Below are 25,153 nucleotides of genomic sequence, written 5' to 3'. Positions count from 1 at the left end.
ATTCAGAAACTGAAGGTTTGGGAAATAGACCCTGTCTCAGGAAGGGAGGCGTGACAAACTTACACTGGAAAGGTAAGTGCATAATAAGAATTGCTGAGGCTGTCTTCACCAGCAGTGTGCCCCAGACACCAAATAAGTCAGTTGGTGGCGCTTGTGACACAGTAGATTCCATTCATAAACATGCTGAGGTTATGTGTCTGTTACCAGCTCGTCCGGAAATTATATATAAACTAGAGGCCCGGTGCACAAATTCGTGCATGGTGGGGTCCCTCGGGGTGGCCTGTGGGGATCGGGCCCCAGCTCATGCCCCCAGGCTCGCAGCCCTGCAGCCCCACCTGGCGCCGCACCCTCACCTGCTCCACCATCCCGTTGCAGTCCCGCTCTCATCGGGGCCCATTGGGGCCCGCAGTGCCTCCACTGCTGCCCGCTGCCAGAGCCACATCACTGATGCCTGCCATGTTCTGCGCTGCCCCCTGGTGGTCAGTGCACATCATAGTGAGTGGTTGAACTCCTGGTCTCCCAGTTGAACTCCCAGTGCAATGACCACCCAAGGAGACAATTTTCATATTAGGCTTTTATTATGTAGGATAGAGATCATTTACTACTGTTTATATGTCTAAAATACTATAAAGTAACTTTTTAGAGTAGCATATTTAGAATATGATCAATGTCCACAGTAAGTAAAGATGAAGGTCAAATTATTAGAGCTTTTCTTTCGGACATATTCATGTGACCAATGTGTTGCTAAAGTTAAATTCTGCAGTCATCAGTGAACTTTCTATTGGAGCTCTCTTACTAACCCCCTTACTCTCAACCTCAAGATATGGACAGTAAGATTAATGTTTTCAAATGAGCTTGATATAAATGGCCACTGCTGGATTATAAAATCCCTTGAACTTTTTACGTAGTACCCTTTTTTGCCTCTTCTCATAGGAGCTACTTGTGTATTAAAGAAGAAATTCTCAGCAAGCCAATTTTGGAATGACTGCAAAAAGTATAATGTGACTGTGTTTCAATATATTGGAGAAATTTGTCGTTACCTATGCAAACAACCTAAGGTAAGAGTAATCATTCTCATGGAGAAAAAGTAAATCCAGAAGGAAAAGTATTGAGAGAAAAAGTAATTTTTGTTTGTTATACTCTATCTTCTTCCAGAACATAGTTTAGCTGACTTACACAGATAAAATGACTTACCCCAAGATAAAATGAATATAAAACAAATCAGAAAAAAATAAAAGGAGAGTTATGGAGAAGTGTACTATTAATGTGCTCTATATTGTGGCAGAAAAAACAGACCTGCAATCCAGTTCACTTCATGTTTAGACTGATGACAATCTCCGTGTACATAGCATTCATCTGATTATGAAAAGAGATGCATGCTATGTTTACAGAAAGCAATTATTCCAAGGTTGAATTAAATAATCTTTCTAAATGCTGTTTAAAAAAACACAACTAACAACACTGATTTTACTTGTTTTTCTATTTTTGTTTTATTTTTAATAAGTGATTATATTAGAATATCTTTTTGTTTGGTTTTGCTTTAAATGTAAAAAATAAATTTTGCTTTGACTTACACTTCTCTTCCCACCTAAAGCAATCATTCCCACAGAGTTTTGATAAAATGCCCCCTTCTGAAAGTAAACAGGCAGAGAATTGCAACAGCCTGAAGTTTGTCTTTATTAATTTGTTTGCTTTGTTGCCTCCAGAAGTTATTTTTACTTTCCTGGTCTCATCTGTATTTCAAGATGCTTATTTTTTAACTGTCTGAATTTCTAAACATTTTTGAGGATACAAAGAAGTGACTCAGTAATCAAGTCAACACCATCCCTTGAAGAATGGTGATAGAGAATGCTTCCCCTTAGACTCTAAGGCTTAGAGACAGCCTGCCCTGTGCCTCTGAGAAACACCCTTCCCAGACCAGGGCATTTCTCACTCATCACCTTTGCCATTATCACAACAGTTTAAGGCATGGAAGGCGGGCTGAGATGTCTTCTCTGGTCAGCTAAAATAAGGAATCCTTCCTTCACCCACAGCACAGCTGAAATGAGATTGCAGGCATTTAAATAAAACTTTATTAAAGATATGGGATTACACAAGGGACATAAACACAAGGGAAAAAAAATGTGACATTGGATAATCTTATTTACAAAATGCTTTTATTTATCTTAAGCTTGGAGTTTACTAGGGACAGACCTCCTGTCCAGTTCCTGACCTACCTCCTTGTGGCAGAAGCCTTCTATTTTACTCTTTTTGTTTAGTCAGGAGTGCTTCAGCAGCTATGGATTTCCTAGAGCCATAGCTAAGACAGGGAGTCCCAGAGAAATGTTTTAGGTGATTTTTACCTTTATTCTCTTCAGGGAGACTACCATTATCAGGATTGTGATCTTACCTGAAGAGTCCCAACGGAAGAATTATAATGCCACAAACCTGGCATATTTTCTTTTCTAGTTTTCATTGTACTCTTTGGTAATATGATCTCTGGATTGAGTTAATTTAAGGAATTAATGTCCTGCAGTATGATAAAAGCCATAGTACATAGTAGGCACTATCTAACGAACTTCCCCATGGCCTTTCTAACTGTTCCCCCAGCCACTCCTATTTCCTCTCATCCTTTAATAGAAACATTAGCTTTTGCAAGGTCCTTTGCTCACTAAGTAATTATTGAATGGTTGAATACATGCATTTATTATTGTCCTAAAGTTTTACCATCTTGTATAATGCTGCAATTAGTATTTTCATGCAATATAGTCAGTACAAGGATCTCAGAAGTGAAAGTAGTCAGCAGACATGGATATTTTGGTGATTTTTATGGAATATTTCCAGATTGCATTTCAAAGTGGTTCAAGTGAATCTAAACAATGTGGAAATATGCCTATTGCACAGTCTTTTATCAGTACTGGGGGCATTAAAAATAGTATGCTAGAGAACTCAACCCTCCCTTGAAGCTTCCTCAAAAGTGTCTGAAGGAAGGAAAACGGGATATAAGCCAGTCCTGATGGCCCACCCTTTCAAATAGGGTGGATAAAGCCCAATTTGCTTGGGCTTCTTAATAATAGTTTATTTTAACAAAGAATGCCTTGGGTTGTTTTTTTTTAATGGGGAAAAGATTATTTAACTTTATAATTTTATAGGCCAGAAATAAGTATATATTTAATTTCTTTATTAAGATTACTGGCAAGGTATGATAGTGTTAATAAAGATATTAATAGTTTGTCATATTTTCTATAAATCTTTTTCAAGGTGTTTTCCTTTGAATTTTTTATGAAATGAAATATCTTTTTTACCTCTTTGAAGTTGTAATGCACAAATTTTGAGGAAATGAGGTAATTTAGAGAACTGAGAATTGAAAAAGAATTCCTGATTGCTTTAGTTAATTAAATATTTTAATGCTTAGATAAGTTATTTGGAGGAAAGACGGTGTTTGTGAAATAATCTCTAAGCACTCACTTGTAGGCAGGAGCAAGGGAAATAAATATAGCTTTGCCCAAAGGAAAGCTTAATCGTTTTCCTGAGCAGAGATGCATTGTATTCTTAATCTCTTTGTTGGGCTCACACAGAACAAGTACAAGCAGTTCTTGGCATTAAAGTTTAGGCAAAGGAGAGTCCTCTGTTATGACATCTTATCCTTTCAAGAACTTGCTTTGTGCTGTCCAGTATTCATTCCTTTCAATGAGCTTCTAGGAAGGGGTCATGCCTACTGTACAACTAGAACAGCAGTGGATTCGGGTAGGGCCAGAGAGTGAACAAGTGATGTGGTCCACACCCTCAAGGAGTTAAAATCGAATGTCTCATAAGCCATGGTTAGAAGTCCCATAGACATTCATTTAAAATAAATGCTTAAGTAAAAGAAAGCAAAACCACACATTCTCTGAATATATCCAGATTCATTGTGAATGTCAGGGTAAGTAATATATTCCAAAGGAGATTTACCTGCAAGCAAAATCACAGTCTGAGTGTTTATATATACTAGTAGATGCATAAAAATGCCCTAGGATTGGCTTTCCTTGGCAAAAGTGTTTATCCACCCCCCACCCAATCCCAACTTTTTTCTCTTTTTCAAAGCTCCAGTTGCAAAAGTTCCTTTGGCATAAACATTGGCATAAACATTTGGCATGTTTATGCCAAACTGGTGGCAGCAGCACTGTCCTTTAAAAAAAAAAAAAAAAAAGCCAAGGTACTGTCTCCTCTTATTCCCAGAGCAGTGAGGTAATTATTCTCTTTCCCTGAGACTAGGAGAGCAATTGTTTCCAACCCTCCTTTATATATATATACTAGAGGCCCAGTGCACAGATTTGTGCACCGGTGGGGTCCCTCAGCCTGGCCTGCGGGGATCAGGCCAAAACCGGCTCTCCAACATCCCCCAAGAGGTCCCAGATTACAGGGGCCAAGGGACCCCACCAGTGCACGAATCTGTGCACCAGACCTCTAGTATGCATATAAGATCATTATATTGATGATCTCCTCCCACCCTCCCCACTTCCGTCTGAGATTCATCATTCTGTTCCATGTTTCCATGCCTGTGGTTTCTGCTCCTGCATTGAGTGTCTGCCCCCAGGTGGTTAATGAGCATCATAGCTACTGAATGGTCGGCCAGTCTCTTAGAATTTTATATATATAGATATGCACACACACATTCTTATTGATTTCAGAGAGGAAGGGAAAAGGAGAGAGAGAGAGAGAGAGAGAGAGAGAGATATCAATGATGAGAGAGAATCATTGATCAGCTGCCTCCTGCACGCCCACACCAGGAATCAAACTGCGACCTCCTGGTTCATAGATCGATGCTCAACCACTGAGCTACACTGGCCAGGCGAATTCTTTCCAACCTTTCAATCTCCCAAGCTTTCTATGTTTCTGAAGCAACAACATACAATTTCTGATTGGATCTAATTTTATACTTTTTTAAGGTTAACACTGCATTTAATATGATAGGTGAAGAACATGGTAGAACTCTAGACATCAGTATCTGGGGAACTCCTGCTATAGAGTATATCTTATTTAAGTAATTCTTAAGGCAGTCGATAGTTAACCATACCTAGGGATATATCTAGGGATAGAGTCATATATGTCACTCATGTCATTCAAGTAATATTGTTGATTTGGGTATGCGGGGGTGGGGGCACACAAGGCAAATAAAACCTCTTTTCTCATGGAACTGACACTCTAGTTTGGGGAGAGAGAAAATAAACCAGCAAAGAAATGAAGAAAAGTCATTACAGACAATGACAAGTATGGAGAAATTAAACAGGTTGAGATGCTAGAGAATGATGAGTGGTGGGAGTGGGACATTGCTAATTAGATGGAGTGGTCAGGGAAGACTTCACTGAATGGTCACTTATGAGATGAGGAACTGATAGGATGGGTAGGATCCAGCCGGAAAAGCTGGGGGATTGCAGTCCTAACAGAATGAACTAAAAACTAAGAGACCCACAGAGGACACAGCCTGAATGTTTGAAGAGAAGAAGAGTGGCTGGCCCATCCATGGACCAGATCTTATAGGGCTTGGTGGATCATAGAGAGGAATTTGGATTTTACTTCCATCAGAGCATTTGAGAAAAGATAAAAGCAAATTGTAAAAAGATGTACCAATTTGGATCTGTTTTGAAGGAAAGATAACAGGATATTTTAGTTCAGAGATAGGGAGTGAAGGAATGGAAAAAATCAGGAATAGAGTCCAGAGTTTTGGTTCAAACATCTAGTTAAATTGTGAACCATTTGAAGAAATAAGGAAAACAGATTTGAGGAGTGAAATTAAGTTTATTTTGGACCTGTTAAGTTTGGTATGTTAATTAGGCACCCATGTGAAGAAGTAAAATAGGATGTACAAATCTGGACCCCAGAGAGTATAGTGTGGGCAGGGTCTAATTAAAAACATCATGCATATGTGTGAAGCCTACTTTTCAAGTTAATATCATACTTTATCATTTAGGCTATAGACAGGGTGTGCCATAAAAATGTATATACAATTTAACAGCTGATAGCTCCATGTTGAAAATGAAGTGTATTTTAATAAACACTGCCTTTATAATTATTCAAAGTGTGTGTATACATTTTTGGGGACACCCTATACATATTTTCTGTAAATTATATCCTTTTCTTTTTTATTCTGTTTTCTTAAAATCTGAGAGATTCACGGGGAGCCAGAAAGCATCCTTATGATTCTGGATTATTTCATTACAGTGCATTAAAACTTTGACAAAATGGCCCAGCCAAAATCAGACTCACCACAATGGCAGGGCCTTCTCCCAGGAGCCTCACAAGGTGGTTTCATCTTAGTGCATATGCCAAAATTGAAGATAGTCTTCAGCCTGACAGGCTCACAACCCCATCTAGTCAGTGCTTGTCTTTAGATTAGACTCACATAAACCAGGCTCAAAATTGCCAGTTTATCGCTTTAAATTGTCTCCATGGCTCAATCTTCCTCAATATTTCTCATCTCTAATGTTAGAGAGCCCAGGACTCCACAATCAAACATTTTCTCTCTTCTCTCTTCTCTCCTTCCCTGAACATGTTCCTGGCTGCAAATATCTTCCTCAACTTAACTCAAGTTTACATCTTCAGCCCTGTCTTCTGTCTTGATTTCAAGTTGTATATGTCTGGATTCCCACTTAATAGCTTCACTTAGAAATCTAATTGATATCTTCTGTCAAAAATGGCGAGAGCCTAACTTTTTACCAACTCCATTAAAATCTACTCCTTGCCACCTTGACCTTCTCAGTTAATGACAACTCCATCCTTCCAGGTATTCAGTCACAAAATCTCTGGTATCCCCTTGAAATTTCTTTTTCTCACACCCCTGTCTAATCCATGAGCAAATCTTGCAGATCCTACATTCAAATATATCCACAGTCAAACCTCAATTTACCACCTACCTGCTACTCTCATCTAAGTCAGCACTACTTCCTGCCTCAAATTTTAGCAATAGCCTCTTCCTTATTCCACGTTTGGAATAGTAGTTCATATGATTCTATTAAAATGTAACTCAGATTATGTTACTTCTCTACCCAGTTCCCTCAGATGGTTTACTTGAAAGAAAACCCAAATTCCCTGAGCATGGACCACATGCTCTAGGTAATCTGCTCCCCTGCTGGGACCTCCCCTGACCCCTCCTCCCGCCTCTACCCCCAACACATTCTCCTCCTTGTTCATGCTGCTGCAGCCTCACCGGCCTCCTTGCTTTTCCTTCAATGCACCAGGACTGTCAGTTTCACCCCATTGAATATTCCCCCAGATATTTATGTGGCTCATCCTCTAACCCTCCTAGCAAGTGTCTTGTCTGGCCACAACCCTTATTGATGTCTGGTATGGTCACCTTACCAACTCAGATGGACCCCAAAAGCTAAATTTGTTCTGGTGATGCCACCAGGAGAATATGAACAGGCTTATTGCTCACATAAAAGGGCTTCCTGGGGAAGGCAGGGTGGACTCCCAAGCATGTCCAAAAATGACTTGAAAGAGACTGGTTCAGCTTTCATTGTGATAAGCAGGCAGCACTGGGGCGAGGAGTCCTGTGCATACAGAACTGCTTGTATGCTTTGTGGTACCAACGGGAGGAGCACAGGGCTTTCCCATTAGCTTGCCAGATGTGGGCAGAAGAGGAAAGGGGACTGACTGGTGTGGCTGGAAAGTCATCAGTAGTCAAACATCACGAATGGAGTCAGACTCTTCATTTCAATGTGTGTCTCCTTGTCTTCTTTCACTGCTTTATTTTTCTTCATATAAGTTATTAACCCGTTACACATTACCCCTACATTACCCACACACACTATAAGTTTCAGGAAAGCAGAGAGTTCATGTTTTTTCTCTATATAATTGTATCCTCAGTACCGACAGTGGTGTCTGACATACAGTAGGTGCTCAATGAAAATTCGGAGAATTATATTTTAGAAATCAAGTACTATAACAAGCCCAGTTGCTGGGAGACTCATGTGCTCAGGACCAACCCAGTCTTTCCCTAGTCCTAGACCTGCAAGGGAAGTCGGTTATAATCAGGAAGTCGGAGTTCCTAGGGAGGACAGAAGCAAAGAGGGAGTTTAGATAAATCAGAGTTGCATCATCGCATGGAGGGAGCCAGGCCATTGCTGCATCCAGCTCACAGCTCATGGGCACCTGCACTTTCAGAACATTTCATTCATGAATCGTGGTTGGGGCTCAGGTGACCCTTTTCCTGGGTTTCCAGGTAAGAGCAAGCTCCCTTGAAGTCTACAGTGTGTGTTTTTTTTCAGGTGAGTCAGCACAGCCATTCAGATTAGAGGCAAGTCTTGCAGACTCTAAGAGCTGCTCTTTCTTTTAAGGCAGCTTTGAAATGCCTCTGGTCTGAAGCATTGTTTTCCTTCCACTTTCAGTTCTCCCCAGGGCTGCCAGGAGAGAAAGCACCTGTTCAGAATACGTGGTCTGTAAATGGCAATACCATTACTATTACAGCTAGAAAATGAGCGTGAAATAAGCCCACAGTGTGCTTGCTTTTTGCTGTAACACTTGAGATCACAGAGGTCTTTTCAAACTATTATTTATGCCTTAAGATGATTTGTGAACTGATGGCTGTCATCTCTGAAACCACAGCCTGCCCAGACCCAGGCTGCAGAGGCAGCATGACAAAGACTTTCAGGGGACACCGGAGCCCACACTTGCTTAGCCTGGAGGCTTCTCATTTTATGTCCTGGGCTCCCATCCTCTCTCAAAAGAAGCCCGCACCCTCTCCCACTACCATGCCTTTCCTGCTTCAGTATAAGAAATCCTGCTATTTTGTATGGGGGGGGGGGGGGTGAATGGGAGGGGGTATCCCAGGATTCTCTGATACCCTATTTGTATTTAATGTTATTTTGTACCTATTCTGTAATAACTACTTGGCTTGCTATCAATATGTTTTCAATGTATATTAGTGTCTGTGAATGAAGTGAACCGTTGGAATATGTAGTTACTGTTATGGGATATGTTGGTGTGCATATGCAATTATCAGTGAGTTTTAAGAAAAAGAGGTCTTAAATTAAATAGAATCAAGATGGGACAATTATAATCCCTAACATACGTTGTTATATATTTTAGATGATCCTTTAGGAATTAGATCATACTTTTGTTTTGGGCATTAAGCAGCTAGTTTTCCAGGGTTGAAGGTAGAAACCTTTGTTTTCACTATGAATTTATGTTTCTTTTCTGTCTTTCCATCTGTTAACAAACAGTACAGTTTTTGTTTACTGAGAAATCAAAGTTGATACAAAATTACCTGTATTTAAACAGAACTTCCCGAGTTTCAACTTCTCATAGGCATATAAAGAGGCCATTCAGCTTGGTGTGTTATAGATTCTCTGAGTAGGATTAAGCACATATTCTGGAAGAAAGAGACTTTGTTTCTAGCAGGGCATTGTTAGAGGCCTGCTATCTCCGGCCACTGAATAAATAAATCTGTGACACAGTAGGAGGTAACTGTAGGTCAATCACTGCATCACATATAACTGGTCAACAGGTCCCAAAAAAGGTTTTGAAGAAACATGAGCCTTAGTTCAAATCAGTATGACCCTTTTACTGGTACTGTCACATCAATTTGTTGCATGGCGGGCACTGAAAGCCAGAGGAAACTGGTCTGCTGAAATCCAAAATTTGGGGGCAATATTAAAACCCCTGACGCATTCAGCAAATTCTCTTTTAAATTCTACTAGTAAATGGGATTTTAAGTGGCTGAAGATAAAATTAGTATTTTCGCCCTAACCGGTTGGCTCAATGGATAGACCATTGGCCTACGAACTGAAGGGTCCCAGGTTCGATTCCGGTTGAGGGCATGTGCCTTGGTTGTGGGCATATCCCCAGTAGGGGGTGTGCAGGAGGCAGCTGATTGATGTTTCTCTTTCATCGTTGTTTCTAACTCTCTATCCCTCTCCCTTCCTCTGTAAAAAAGCAGTAAAATATTTTTAAAAATTAGTACTTTCTATCTATATATATATATAAAAGCCTAATATGCTAATTGTCCCTCCTACTGTTCAACCATTCGACCAGTTGCTATGGCTCACACTGACCACCAGGGGGCAGATGCTCCAACCAGTAGGTTAGCTTGCTGCTGGGGTCTGGCTGATCAGGACTGGGCCAGACGGCCGGACACACCCTGGAGCCCTCCTGCGGTCCCTCCCAGCCCCCAGCCTGCGGGGATCAGGCCGAAACTGGCTCTCTGATATCCCCCGAGGGGTCCCAGATTGTGAGAGGGTGCAGGCCAGGCCGAGGGACCCCACCGGTACACAAATCCGTGCACCAGGCCTCTAGTATATCATAAAATGGCTTACTCTATACATGTGTGGGAGTGTGTCAACATTGAAACACTAACTACTAATTAGAAACTCATGTTTTGATTGCTTCCTATTACTGAAATCATGGAGAAATGCTTGAAAAAATAGAGCATGGGTTTTAAGGGTTTTTTAAAGCTGGTTTTCTCCTTACCCCCCCCTTCTTTTTTTTCCTTCCTTTCTTCCCTCCCTTCCTTTCTTGAATCTGCCTTCCCTACCTTTCTTTCTTACTTTTACAAATGGATTGTGTATGTCTCTTATGCACCAGGCATGGTCCTAGGCCAGTGGTCGGCAAACTCATTAGTCAACAGAGCGGCAAACGGCGGCTCGCGAGCCGCATGTGGCTCGCAAGCTGCAGTTTGCCAACCACTGTCCTAGGCAATTGATACAGCAGAGGATAGAACAGGCAACAGTCCCTGCCCACACAGTGCTTACATTTTAATGTATTCAAATTCTGTCCATTTGGTTCATGATCTTGGACATGAACTTCATTAGCTCAATGTGCAAAATGGGAATAATGCTTCTTATTGTATAGGGCAGTGGTCGGCAAACCGCGGCTCACGAGCCACATGCGACTCTTTGGCCCCTTGAGTGTGACTCTTCCACAAAGTACCACGTGCGGGCACGCACGTACAGTGCGATTGAAACTTTGTGGCCCATGCGCAGAAGTCGGTTTTCGGCCTGGGCGAGTCTATTTTGAAGAAGTGGCATTAGAATACTCAAGGGGCCCAGAGCCTCCTGTGGCTCACGAGCCACAGTTTGCCGACCACTGGTATAGGGCATCGTGGTGATTAAAATGAGATAATGCCTGAGCTCCTGGACATAGAGCTCAAACATATTCACTCCCATTGCTTTTCCTGATCGGGCTGCAAACATGTTTCTTATTCCTGTCCCGCACATCCTGCACTCCGGATTTCTGTATTTGCTCTCTTTCTTGGTCTCTCTCTCTACCTCGATTTCTGTTCGTATGTCTTTCTGTTTGCATCTCTTTCTGTGTGTCTCAATACTTGTGCAACTGTGTCAACATATTTGGGTGTGGCTCTCTCTCTCTCTTCCAATATCTTCCTCTGTGTCCAGATTTGTTTGGGGTGTATGTGTTTTGTTTTGTTTTTCTGTGTGTGTGTGAGAGAGAGCGAGAGCGAGCGAGAGAGAGAGAGAGAGAGAGAGAGAGAGAGAGAGAGAGAGAGAATATCTCTCTGTGTGAATGTGTCTTTGTCTCTGTATCTCATTCTCAGTGTGTGGGTCTCTGTCTCTGTGAATGTGCCTCACTTTGCATCCCTGTATGAGTGTGTGAGTGTCTCTGCATCTCTGTTTCTCGTAGACTGTGGGTCTCTGTGCATACTTCACTCTGTGCCTATGTTTCTATGTACTACCTCTGTTTCACTCTTTGTTTTGTTTGTATTCTCTGTCACTGTCTCTCCTCTTGCTCTTTGTGTCTCTCTTGCTTTCTTTCTCTTTCGGTCTTTTTCACTTTCTTTCACTTTCATTCTGTCTTTCCTGCTTTCCATTTGTCTGTGTCTCTCATGCGCGCTCTCTGACTCTATCCATCTCTTTGTCTCTCTGTCCCTCAGTCTCTGCCACACTGTTTCTTTCCATTGTGTATGTGTATATGCAGGTGTTATATATCCATTCATTCACTTAATTGTACTCATATTTATGCATCCATGCTCTCTTCATTCCATTCCCAGTGATATCCAGTGACATTTAGGTAGTAACCTCAGGGTTCAGGGAGAATTAAAGGGAATGGGAATTTGTTCTAAAGAAAGCTCGAGGGAATTGATGAACAGAGAAGGGGATTTTTAAAATTATAGATGGGTGTTATGAAGACTTGGTTCTATTTTAGACAATGCACTGCTAGTTTCACAGCAATTTCAAAATGGACACATACAACCAAATATAATGAGGAACCTTCAGACCCTCCTCTCAATTTCCATGTTTTCCAGGGTCACTTTTTAAGGCTCCTTTTGCCAATTCTGATGATTTTTTCTCCCTCACCCTTGTCATTCTGCTGACTCTCCTTTTTCTTTTTTTTTTCTTTTTTTTATTCTTGGAACACTCTTGCATTTATGTTTTTATTTTTTTATTTAATAAATTTTTATTGTTCAGATTATTACAATTGTTCCTCTTTTTCCCCCCCATAGCTCCCCTCCACCCGGTTCCCACACCACCCTCTGCCCTTACCTTCCCCCACTGTCCTCATCCATAGGTGTACGACCTTTGTCCAGACTCTTCCCGCACCCACCACACCCCTTTACCCCTGAGAATTATCAGTCCACTCCCTTTCTATGCCCCTAATTCTATTATATTCACCAGTTTATTTTGTTCATCAGATTTTTTATTCACTTGAGTTTTAGATTCACTTGTTGATAGATATGTATTTGTTGTTCATAATTTTTATCTTTACGTTTTTCTTCTTCTTCCTCTTCTTAAAGAATACCTTTCAGCATTTCATATAATACTGGTTTGGTGGTGATGAACTCCTTTAGCTTTTTCTTGTCTGTGAAGCTCTTTATCTTCCCTTCAATTCTGAATGATAGCTTTGCTGGGTAGAGTAATCTTGGTTGTAGGTTCTTGCTATTCATCACTTTGAATATTTCTTGCCACTCCTGTCTGGCCTGCATAGTTTCTGTTGAGAAATCAGCTGACAGTTGTATGGGTGCTCCCTTGTAGGTAACTAACTGTTTTTCTCTTGCTGCTTTTAATATTCTCTCTTTGTCTTTTGCTCTTGGCATTTTAATTATGATGTGTCTTGGTGTGTTCCTCTTTGGATTCCTTTTGTTTGGGGTTCTCTGCTCTTCCTGGACTTGTAAGTCTATTTCTTTCACCAGGTGGGGGAAGTTTTCAGTCATTATTTCTTCCAATAGGTTTTCAGTATCTTGCTCTCTCTCTTCTTCTGGCACCCCCATAATTCTGATGTTGGTACGCTTGAAGTTGTCCCAGAGGCTTCTTACACTTTCTTCAAATTTTTTTATTCTTTTTTCTTTTTGCTTTTCTGCTGAGTGTTTTTTGCTTCTTTGTATTTCAAATCTTTGACTTGATTCTTGCATGCCTCTAGTCTGCTATTAGGTCTCTGTATAATATTTTTTATTTCAGTCAGTGTATGTTTAATTTCTAGTTGGTCCTTTTTCATATCTTCGAGTGTCTCGCTAAATTTATCGGCCTTTTCTAGGAAATTCTTGAAAAACCTTATAACCGTGATTTTGAACTCTATATCCAGTTGTTTGCTTTCCTCCATTTCTTTCGTTTGTGATCTGTTTCTTTGTCTCCGCATTTTTGCTGCATCCATGAGTTGGTAGAGTAGCTTTGTGTGCTAGGTTTCCTATATGGCCCAGTGGCTCAGCTTCCCCAGTTACTTGAGGTGGACACTCTTGGTGCACCCCTTTGTGGACTGTGTGCACAGCCTTGTTGTAGTTAAGTCTTGATTGTTGTTGGTATCACTGGGAGGAATTGACCTCCAGGCCAATTGGCTGTGAAGATCAGCTATGTCTACGCTGGGAGAACTTCTGTGCTGGAGATAGCCTTATGAGACAAGACTTGCAAAATTGCAAAAGCCTCTGTGCTCAGCTTGGATGGGGCAGAGTCTCAGGTCTGAGCAGACAGCCTTGGCTTCCTGTCAGCCCTGCCCTATGAGTCCTCTGGGTCTCAGTGTCCCGTGGTAATCACTGCAAGCACCTCTGAGAGAAAGCCGCCCTCAAGTTTCGCCCACTGCCAGACAGTCCAGTTTCTCTCCCAATGAATCTGGATTCCCAGATTCTTGCCCGGAACTGGAGTTTAGCGCAGTCGGGAGCTTCCATCTTCCTCCCCCTAGAGAAAGCCAGCGGCACACTCAGCAGTCAGTCCTCTCTGCATGCACTCGCGCGCATGCCTCCAGACCTCTGCCTTTCGCGGCTTCCCTGAGTTTCCGTGCGTTCTTCTCTTTTCCCGACAGTCCAGACTCCCTCCGTATGAGTCTGGGACCCCAAGGTCTTGCCCGGAACTGGGGTTTAGTGCAGTCGGAACTGAGGTTCAGTGCAGTCAGGAGCTTCCATCTCTCTCCCGTTAGAGAAAGCTAGCCAGGCACTGAGCTGCCCGTCCTCTCCGCGCACGTGTCTCCGTACCTCAGCCTTTTGCAGCTCCTCTGAGTCTCCGTGTGCCACTCTCTTTCCTTCTAGTTGTAGAATTTCCACTCAGCCGGCTTTCCTGTCGTTCTGGATGATGTACATTTTGTCTTTTAGTTGTAGTTTTGATATTGTTGTGCAAGGCAGCAGTTTAGGTGTTCACCTATGCTGCCATCTTGGTTTCTCCCCTGACTCTCCTTTTTCATTTTCCTAACCATAACCGAGGTTCTTCCCCTTGTCATCTTTTACCTGGATCACTTCAGCCACTATTCTTGACCCCTGCCCACCTCCCCATCCATCATGCCAGTTGCCAGGTAAATGTTTTTACACCTCCCCTGGCTTCCAGTCATCTTCCAGAGCCACAAGAGAACTTCACATCACTAGGCAGGTAGTTGTGGGTTTCTTTGTTTTTGTTTTGCTTTAAGGCTCATCTGACGGATATTTTGCCCACCTACCAATATGTTCAATGCACCTAAGAAACTCTTCATCCCTTTTACAAACTACACAAAGTCCCAGTTATTTCCAGTGAGATAAATCCCTTCCTAAGAAAGAAACATAAAATGAACATATGTGGGGATCTGAATGAGAATGCTTAATGAATCAATATTTGTAACACACATGTATTGTGCATTAACTAGATGGTGCTGGACGTGTGTTAATATTAAGAACTGTTGCTATTTTTACTTTGGGGGTTCAAAAGCTTTGTCTGTTTTGCGGATCATACGGTCTCTGTCACAACTACTTAATTCTGCCTCTGTTGCAAAAGCAGCAATAGGCAATTCATATAAATGGGTATGACTAAGTTCTAATAAAACTTCATTTGTAAAAATGAAGGTGGTCCAAATTTGGCCCCTGCAAGCTATAGTTTGCTAACCCTTGATTTAGATTTTATAACATCTTATTGTATATATATTTTAGGTAAAATTTCTATTCCTTTGTAAACTATTTTTTTTTAACTTTTGGGTTTTTTTTCCTTTCTCTCTTTTTGTGTGTGTTTGTACCAAAAATAATGATATATTTTGGGCGATAGGGCATAGGGCTTCAAATAATTTTTACATTATTATTTATATACTATTTTTATTTATATATTTTTATTTTTACTTACATATAATATATATATATATAATATATGTATGTGTATGTATATATATAACCTGGCTCATGATTTGAATCAAGCAAACAAAAACGTGAATAATGTCATTATATGAATCCACCGGGATCGGGCCTAAATGGGCAGTTGGACATCCCTCTCACAATCCAGGACTGCTGGATCCCAACTGCTCACCTGCCTGCCTTCCTGATTGCCCCTAACCGCTTCTGCCTGCCAGCCTATTCACCCCCTAACCACGCCCCTGCCAGCCTGATTGATGCCTAACTGCTCCCCTGCCAGCCTGTTTGCCCCTAACTGACTTCCCCTGAAGGCCTGGTCACCCCTAACTGCCCTCCCCTGCAGGCCTGGTCACCCCTAACTGCCCTCCCCTGCAGGCCTGGTCACCCCTAACTGCCCTCCCCTGCAGGCTTGATCGCCCCCAACTGCCCTCCCTTGCAGGCCTGGTTCCTCCCAACTGCCCTCCCCTGCTGGCCATCTTGTGGTGGCCATCTTGTGTCCACATGGGGGCAGGATCTTTGACCACATGGGGGTGGCTATCTTGTGTGTTGGAGTGATGGTCAATCTGCGTATTACTCTTTTATTAGATAGGATAGAGGTCTGGTGCACGGGTGGGGGCCAGCTGGTTTGCCCTGAAGGGTGTCCTGGATCAGGGTGGGGGTTCCCTTGGGGCGTGGGGTGGCATGGGCAAGGGGCCTGTGGTGGTTTGCAGGCCAGCCACACCCCCACAGCGACCCAAACAGAGGACCTGGTATCTGGGATTTATTTATCTTCTACAATTGAAACTTTGTAGCCTGGAGCGGAGCCAAGCCTTCTGCTTGCTCCATGGCGGCAGCCATTTCTGTTGGGATTTATTCATCTTCTATAATTGAAACTTTGTAGCCTTAAGCAGAGGCCAAAGCAGGCCAGGGCTGCAGAAGCTTGGCTTCCTGCATCGCCGGGAGCAACCCTAGCCTCCTACTCTCTCCAGCTCCATGGCTGCCGCCATTTCTGTTGGGATTTATTTATCTTCTATCATTGAAACTTTGTAGCCTGGAGTGGAGGCCTGGGCCAGCAAGGGCAGGCAGAAAGCTTGGCTTCCTCCATTGCCGGGGAAACCCAAGCCTCCCTCCTGCTCTCTGTGGCCGCAGCCATCTTGGTTGGGTTTATTTGCATATTCGCTCCTGATTGGCTTGTGGGCGTGGCTTGTGGGTGTGGCTTGTGTGTGTAGTGGAGGTGCAGTCAATTTGCATATTACTCTTTTATTAGGATATAGATATATAAAAATAATAATGTTGGTGTGGTAGAATTACAGCTTGTTTTTAACCTTTTTTTTTTTGTACTTTCCAAATTTTCTATCATGTGCATACATTTTAACATAGAGATATAAATTCTCTTTTTCCCACAACACTAAATAATAAACCAGTTAATCTTTTCTCACACCCCTTAAAGCATGATATTCTGGATTTTCTTTTAAAGGAGAGGAGAGTAAAATAAAAATAACTTGGGAGTTAAATAAATGAATTTTATATTTCTTGGCAAAAGCCTTATCTTAGTTCTGATAATTGGATTTTCTACACCAATTACATCATTTTGGGTGAATGGTTATTCTTATTTAGTAAACTTGTGTAGCTAAAGCCCACACAGGGTAAAGTCTATGAGACTTGGTTTACAAATCACCTTCTTATTGGTTTCCAGAGTGTGCCAACACATTTTATAAATAATATTGCTTGCTAAAACTCACCTCCGACCTGAAAAGCATCCAACAGTTATTCCATATTAAAGAGTTCTCTGTTTAGGCAGAACGAATCCTAAGATTTGCAACACTAGTGTTTTATATAGAAAATGCAATGGAAAGTCCAAGAGCTAGTTCCTGCCGGGTAGGCAGTATCTGACATGCCCATAGGTGGGAGCAGGGCAGACTCCTCAGAGTTCTAGTTAGTGGTAGAAAAGAATCCTCTGTTTTGGAAGGAGCTGCTGCTCTGAGTGAGTTTTTTTCTCTATCTGCAAAGTATTTACCTTAAATTCCATTGGTGTGAGGCCTACGCCTGCAACAGCAAGTCAGACTGTTATTTCCAATATATCCATAGTCTTAGCTGTCTCTTACTTCGTTTTTATTTTATCAAATTACTTTATTGAGTAGTTTTCTCAAGATAAACAGTAGACTCCTGCTATCAATATTTTGCCTCTGCAAGGAACATGAGGGTGTATATGTCTTTTCAAATAAGTGTTCTCATTATCTCAGATGAATACCGAGAAGTAGAATTGCTGGATCATTTGGTAGTTCTGTATTTAATTTTTTTAGGAAACTCCACACTGTTTTCCATAGTGGTTGCAATCCACTATAGAAATCCCTCCATCAGGGCACAAGGTTTCCCTTTTCTCCAATTCCTCTCTAACCCTTATTTCCTGTCTTTTTTAAAGTAGTCATTCTAACAGGTGTGTGAGGTTATGATTTTTGATTACTGTATAATTTATATTAATTAATATAATGCTTATTGAATGTAGAATAAAATATGGTTATAGTTATTTAAATTCTAACATATGATTTAGAAGTAAAAATATAAGAATATTGCACATTCAAAAATATAATAGTTATAAGTAGTAATCATATATTTGCAAACAAAATATTACAGTGGTTAGATGACCTCAATTTATTGTTTACTATATGCTAGGCATGGGGCTTAACTGTATACTGCAGTATAGTATAAGTGAGATTAATAGGTATTATTATCAGTTTTTGCAAATGAATAAACTGAGAATCAGAATAGTATTCAACCTCTTGTTCAAAGGTATATAGACAATAAATGATAGAGCTGAGAGTACAACTCAAGTATATTTTATAATTTTTTTTAAGTAATGCTTTTCCCCCCCTGAAATATGCTTTCTTCCTTACCTGATATTTGCCAAAATAAGGTTTCAATAAGCTGGAGTTTATAAAGAGCTTTTCTCACATATGGAAAAATAAAGGTTTATTACTCTGGGCCAGGTTAGTTTCATTAGCTTTTGGACATGATTCTGCAACAGATTTACATGATTTTTTTTTCTTTTACTTTCCATATGCAACTTCTAGGTATTTACCATTTGAGTAATAGTAATGAAAGAAAGAATTGGGAACTAGAATTAATAAATTACAAGTAAAATATTTTCTTCTAACAGAGAGAAGGAGAAAAGGATCATCAGGTGCGTTTGGCAGTTGGAAATGGTGTACGGAGTGATGTATGGAGAGAATTTTTAGACAGATTTGGAAATATCAAGATGTGTGAGCTTTATGGAGCTACTGAAGGAAACATTTGTTTTATGAATCACACTGGGAAAATTGGAGCAGTCGGGAGAACAAATTTCTTTTACAAAGTAAGTACCATATTTTCTTTACAAAAGAAATATTTTGAGACCTGATGACCTCTCTTCTAGCTTTGTGCTTATTCATTATGGTAAGTATTATCAGGTGTTTTTTGTTTTTTTTTTAAGTTGAGAACTTCTATGAATAAAGTAGTAGCCTCTACGCAAACTATAGTACTAGAGATTATGAAAACCTCAACCTTCCATGTTTTCCCTCTCATATGAGGATAATGACACCTAATTCTTTTGTTCAGTTTTCAGATTTAATGATGTCAATATAAATAGTAAGCATAGATCCTGATATATACTAATTTGACCCCATTTTCTTTGAGTATTTTCAATCCACTATTTCTATTTGCCTTTCATTTTTATATCAGTCAAAACTTATGTATAGGCTTCTAATATATAGTTTATTTTAAAGCTTTATCAAGATACCCCTGAAATGTTAAAAGCAGCCAAAAAATCACCTTCTTCAAAGTAAAAGACTTATAGCTGATTTCTCAACAGCAACCATGGAACACAAAAAATAGTAAACAGATATCTTCAACTGACTTAGAGAAAATAATTGTCAAAATAGAATTTGTACTCAATATTTTTTAAAGGATAAAATTGAAAATAGTCTCAAAATTTATATAACCTCAAGGGAAAATAAGTTCAGAATCATAGTAGGATATTGTATTTATAGCTTTTTCAATATTTTATAGAACAAACAAAAAATGTCAATGATATAGAATATTTGAATAATACAATGAACAAGCTACTTGAACTAATGGACATATATAGGACACTACATCTAAAAACTGCTGAGTATCCATTTTTTTTCTAGCGCTTGTGAAAATTCACAAAGATTATTGTTCCACTTAGGGAATTCCAGCAAATTTCAAAAGATTTAATTTATATGGATTATGGTCTCTGACAACAGTTTAATGAAGGTAAAAATATATTTTTTATATGTCAGCTAGATCATTTCCTATGTATTTGGAAATAAAACATCTCTACATTTTCATGACTTAACAAAATATCAGAAATTAGAAAAAAAATTGAGCTGAATCATAATGAAAATGTTACATTTTAAAATGGGTAGACTCAGATAAGAACAGCTGAAAATTAGTGGGCTAAATATCCATTTCTATAGTGTTAATTTTAAAAAACAAACTCAGAGAATTAAAAGGAAGGAAATAATAAAAATCATAAATTTAAAAAATAGTAAAACATTTAGTGTCAAAAGAGATAAAAATATGCTGTTAACTGAAACTAAAACAAAATAATATTGAATGTATATTGTAATTGAAAAAAATTTTAATATATAAAATACGTAATTTTTAAAAAGTAAAAAAATAGACTCAAAGCTAATATAAATTGCCCTAATGTTTGGAACCTAAAGAAGGTTAATGCATTCTTTGGGATTTTAAGGATCTTGTTGTCCTGCCAGAAGTACATTTGCATTCTGAATAAAAGTAATTTGGGGAAAGTAAGTGCTAATATTAACTGAGTTTTACATCCCTTACAGTTAATTTTCTCAATTCATTGAACTAATTCCATTAAAAATTGGTATTTATATTAAAAGCTTCTTTAGTGAAGCTGAGTCACTCCAAAGTAATCATCTCACAGAGTACAATGAAGAATATTTCTACTTTATTATTGGCTTGACTTAATTTTAATTTTCTGATATCTCAAATTCCCTGTCAGACTATAAACTATATATGTAAAAGCCTAATATGCTAAGTGTCCCACTGATCGGTCAACCACTTGACCAGTTGCTATGATGCACACTGATCACTAGGGGGCAGACGCTCTGACTGGTAGGTTAGCTTACTGCTGGGGTCCAGCCGATTGGGACTGGGCTAGAAGGGCTGGACACGCCCTGGAGCCAACCTCCCATGGTCCCTCCCGGGCCTCTAAAATATTTCTTCTGATTAATTTCCTTTCAATGTGCATGGATTCATGCACTGGGCCTCTAGTAATGTCAATAATGCAGGAAGTCATGATTGTCTCCAATTTATTTAGAAAACGTCTGTTTTTCCATTCATTTTAGTTTTTTTTTTCCAGTTTGGAAATGAAAAAAAAGTACCTAAATCATATGAATTCTGTATTTTATCACTTCATTCACATATTGTTTTGTTACATAGCAGGCAATCAGAAAAAATCGGACCAGTAACTCTTTCATAATTGTATAGAGAGATTTGATAAGTGTGTCTCAGAGGAATCAGCCTCTCAAAGGAGATAGGATTTTATAAGTGAAGGAAAAAGATAAAGCAGCAACACAGAGTTCCTATGACCCAAATGTCCTTCTTGTATGCTATACTTACTATTTAAATGAATGAGACTGAAGGGATATGTGTCCCACATATGCTCCCAAAGCAAACAATATAAAAAATTTGGTGACAACTCATTTAAAAAAACAAACTCAAGTAAAAGTTATGGACTGCCTTCTTTTCTACACCTGGGGAAGGAACAAACATGAAATCCCTAGAGGAAATAAAATTTGAAAAGGAGGTAGGGAATGAATCTAAATTAAAAGGCAACTGAAAAAAAATATGGACATCAAAATAATAAGTCCTCCAAAATGGCCTGGAACTAAAAATGAACTCACAGAGAGAGAAAGTAAAAAAACAATCCCATTTACCATTGCAACAAAAATGTTAAGATACCTAGGAATAAAACTTCACTAAGGAGGCAAAAGATCTGTACTCGAAAAACTACAGGACATTGAAAAAAAGAGATAGAGGAAGATATAAAAAAGTGGAAGAATATACCGTGTTCATGGATTAGTAGAATCAACATCATTAAAATGTCCATACTACCTAAAGCAATCTATAGATTCAATGCAGTCCCCATTAAAATACCAACAGCATATTTCACAGACCTAGAACAAACTCTCCCAAAATTTATATAAAACAAAATGGCCAAGAAAATTTTAAAAAACAATTTTCTATAGGTTCAGAAATTGCATTAATATTCTCCTTAAAAATAAGAGCTTAAAGCAGAGGACATTTCAAGGAAAACATAAATTAACAAAAGGAGTTGGAAAATAGACATACTCAGCTCAAAAGAAATCAATAAAGAAAAAAATGAAAATATTACAGAGATTAACACCACATTAAAGGACTTAAAAATAAACAGGACTGTAAACATTGTTAGGGAGCAAGATGAATGGGATTAAGGGGTCACACAAACAATAAAAAGAGTATTCATATCCTATATAATAAAAGCCTAGCAACCAAACGGCGTGATGACCAGAACGACCAGTCGACCAGTCACTATGACACACACTGACCACTAGGGGGAAGCTCCTGCGTTTAGCGTCTGCCCCCTGGTGGTCAGTGCACTACAACACTGGGAGTGCCGCTCGGCTGCGCGGGATGAACGGCTGCTCCCGCTGTGAACCCCGGGCCAACAGGCAGGAACCCAAGCTGCAATCATCGTCTCCTCACCCCAGGCTCCTCCTCTTCGTTCCCTGCTACCTCTTCCGGATGCCCGCAGGCCATGCAGCACCACTACTGGGCTCGCATAACTGACCCCAGAGGCTGGGAGGCAGGTTCGTGGCCATGGGACTGAGGCCTACTCTGCTGCCCCTCAGTGCTATTGTCCCTGGGCCCGGCCCTGACAGGGTCCCCTGGAGAGGTGAGTGCTCCAGCTCCACGGAAGATGTCAGACCAGGGAGCAGCCGCTCAGAGGGCAGGCCCACAGCCATTCGGCAGACCGGGATGAGCAGCACTCCCACAGTGGGCCAATCCCCGCAGGCCATGCCCCCCACCAGTGCACGAATCCTGTGCCCGCAGGCCTCTAATATAAAATAAATTAACAAGATAGATTTTGAAAACAGACAATGACTTGATATATGCTTAACTTGTGTTCCTGCAAGAAAAAAAAAATCAGAGAGATAATAATTATTTGAAACCTAATAGAAGAAAACTTCCTTAAAATAAAGATTTGAATCATTAGCAAAAGAGCACATTTTATTCCAGGGAGAGGAGGGATATGGTACAGAATGATCATCTGAAAAATATATCCTGTGAAAAGATCAAACATAAATTAAAGAACCATTGGATATGTTGAGGCAGAAAAAGCAAAGGATACACATAGTGTAGGGTGAAAACGTACATGTGCATATTTCCTTAGGAAATAAAGTGTGGCACCTATTTTTTAATTTGTGTTATAACAGCCATTTTTTGTAACGTTGTGGAGCCTCTTGAAGGCAAGAGGAATATAGAAATCCCTCTGGCTGAGACTTAATGCTCTGATCCTGGTGACTTCTAGAAGATGCTGTGATATATTTAAATTTCATTTATATCATGAAATTACCCAATTTCTGACCATCAAGTCCCCTGTATCTGACAACAGGCACATTGAACAGTGATTTGGTGTGGAGTGAATGTCACCCATGCAGGTAGTTGCCAAATTAATTTAAAAGAAATAACACTAAAGCTGATAACACCAGTTGCTGGGCAAATTTTTCAAAATAGAAAGCATATTAAGACAGGAGAGAAGAGATTGGATAATGAACAGGGCTCTGCTCTTATTTGGCCAAATTGACAAATGCAGTTCTGGAACTTCTGGAATCTTTCTTCTTACCAGTCATTAGGCAAGTGGCCAATATCCTATTACTCAATTACAGACAAAGACCAACAAGATGCAAGCTTGCATTTTAATAAAGAATCTTTATGTCTGGAATAACAATATGTTTTGCTTTACAACCTCTTTCATTGGACCTCATCTTAAAATAGGATAATACTAATTTTTACTTTATAGGGTGATTTAATTATTAAATTAAAAACTGCTCTTAATTCCTTAGCACAGTGGCTGGCATACAGTAAGTCAATATTAGTTGTTCTCATTTATATTTTAATTCAAATAATGAATTGTGATTCTAGTTACATGCTTATTTTACTAAGATTAAAAACCAGAGATATTTGTGTTTAGTCTTTGATAAAAATAATGCTATTAATCTCACTCATCTTTTCCCTCTTATTCTATACTAGGGGCCCAGTGCACAAATTCATGCATCTTGAAAGGAACTGTGGGCCGCGAGGCTGCGGAAGGCACAGGGGCCAGTCTCAGCCGATCCTCCGCACCCCTGCCTGGCCCCTCCTGCTGCGGCCCCCGGTCCCCTGTCTGCCAGCCGTCCTGCTCCCGCCACCACCGCTCCCACATGCTAATAGCGCCGGTCCCGCTCGGAGCAATTGGGGCCAGCACCAGCAGCGGGTGCAAGCAGGGCCAGCCCCGTCAGTGGGTGTGAGCGGCGGCTGCTGCCTTGATCGCCCCTCAGGAGCAGGGGGAGGTGGAGAAGCCCTCAGGGGCAATCAGGGCTGGCAACTGCTGCTCACACCCGCTGATGGCACTGAGTGATCAGGACCGTCACCTAGTGATCAGGACCGATGCCGGGCACCAGCAGCGGTGCAAGCAGTGGCTCTGGTGCTGGCTGCAGGTGTGAGCGGGGCTGGCACTGGCAGTGGGTGGGAGCAGTGGCTCCGGTGCCAGCAGCAGGAGCGAACAGGGCCGGCATTGGCAGCAGGTGCAAGCGCTGGGCGGGACCATGGCACGCGGGAGCAAAGAATTTTCAGTAACCACCAGAGGCTTGCCCCGATGACAGCAGCCGGCGCCCCGCCTTCGTCTGGTGCCCCTGCTCACCTCTCCACCATCCCGCCATGGTCAATGCTCACCATGTTCCACACATGCCCCCTGGTGGTCAGCACACGTCATAGCGACCAGTTGTTCGGTTGTTCCAGTTGTTCTGCCATTTGGTCAATTTGCATATTAGCCTCTTATTATATAGGACTAGAGGCCCAGTGCATGAAATTCGTGCTCTCGGGGCGGTCCCTCAGTCCAGCCTGCAACTTCTTGCAGTCCAAGAGCCCTCGGGGGATGTCTGACTGACGGCTTAGGCCTACTCAAGCCAGAAGTTGGACATCCTTAGCACTGCCACGGAGGCGGGAGAGGCTCCCACCACCACCACTGCGTTCACCAGCCATGAGCCTGGCTTCTAGCTGAGCAGCGCTCACCCGTTGGGAGAGCACTGACCACCAGGGGGCAGCTCCTGTGTTGAGCATCTGACCTCTGATGGTCAGTGCACATCATAGCAACTGGTCATTTGGTCAATTTGCATATTAGCCTTTTATTATATAGGATTTGTTCATTTCTCACATCCTTCTAGCCCTCCTCCTTTTTCTCTCTCTTTCTCCTATTTGTCCTTCCTTCCTATTTTTTCTCACTTCATTTTATTCCCTCTATTTTAGTTTACTATTTTCTAGTTCAGCTTAATAAGATTGCTTATTTAATTAATCAGGAAAAACCTCAATTTTGTTAACTATAAAATGAGGGGGTTTGGATTGAACCAATCTGTAGTTTTCTCTCCC

At 40.7% G+C, this 25,153-nt stretch overlaps 1 protein-coding gene across 4 annotated transcripts in view; it reads left to right on the top strand.

Moving 5' to 3' along the window:
• The window catches only part of LOC308254933 (long-chain fatty acid transport protein 6-like), a 60,626-nt gene that overhangs the window by 18,499 nt on the left and 16,974 nt on the right, over nt 1–25,153 (top strand). For all 4 annotated transcript variants that reach the window (XM_080681544.1, XM_080681545.1, XM_080681546.1 and 1 more), the window contains 2 exons: nt 934–1,058; nt 18,615–18,809. In XM_080681544.1, coding sequence (XP_080537670.1) covers nt 934–1,058; nt 18,615–18,809 — 320 coding nt within the window. The remainder of the gene's footprint in view (nt 1–933; nt 1,059–18,614; nt 18,810–25,153) is intronic.

The sequence above is a fragment of the Plecotus auritus genome (assembly GCF_963455305.1).
Source record: "Plecotus auritus genome assembly, chromosome: 7".
Taxonomy (NCBI): Eukaryota; Metazoa; Chordata; class Mammalia; order Chiroptera; family Vespertilionidae; genus Plecotus; species Plecotus auritus.
The sequence above is the reverse complement of the archived record's forward strand: the minus strand, read 5'-3'. Positions and strand labels throughout refer to the sequence as shown.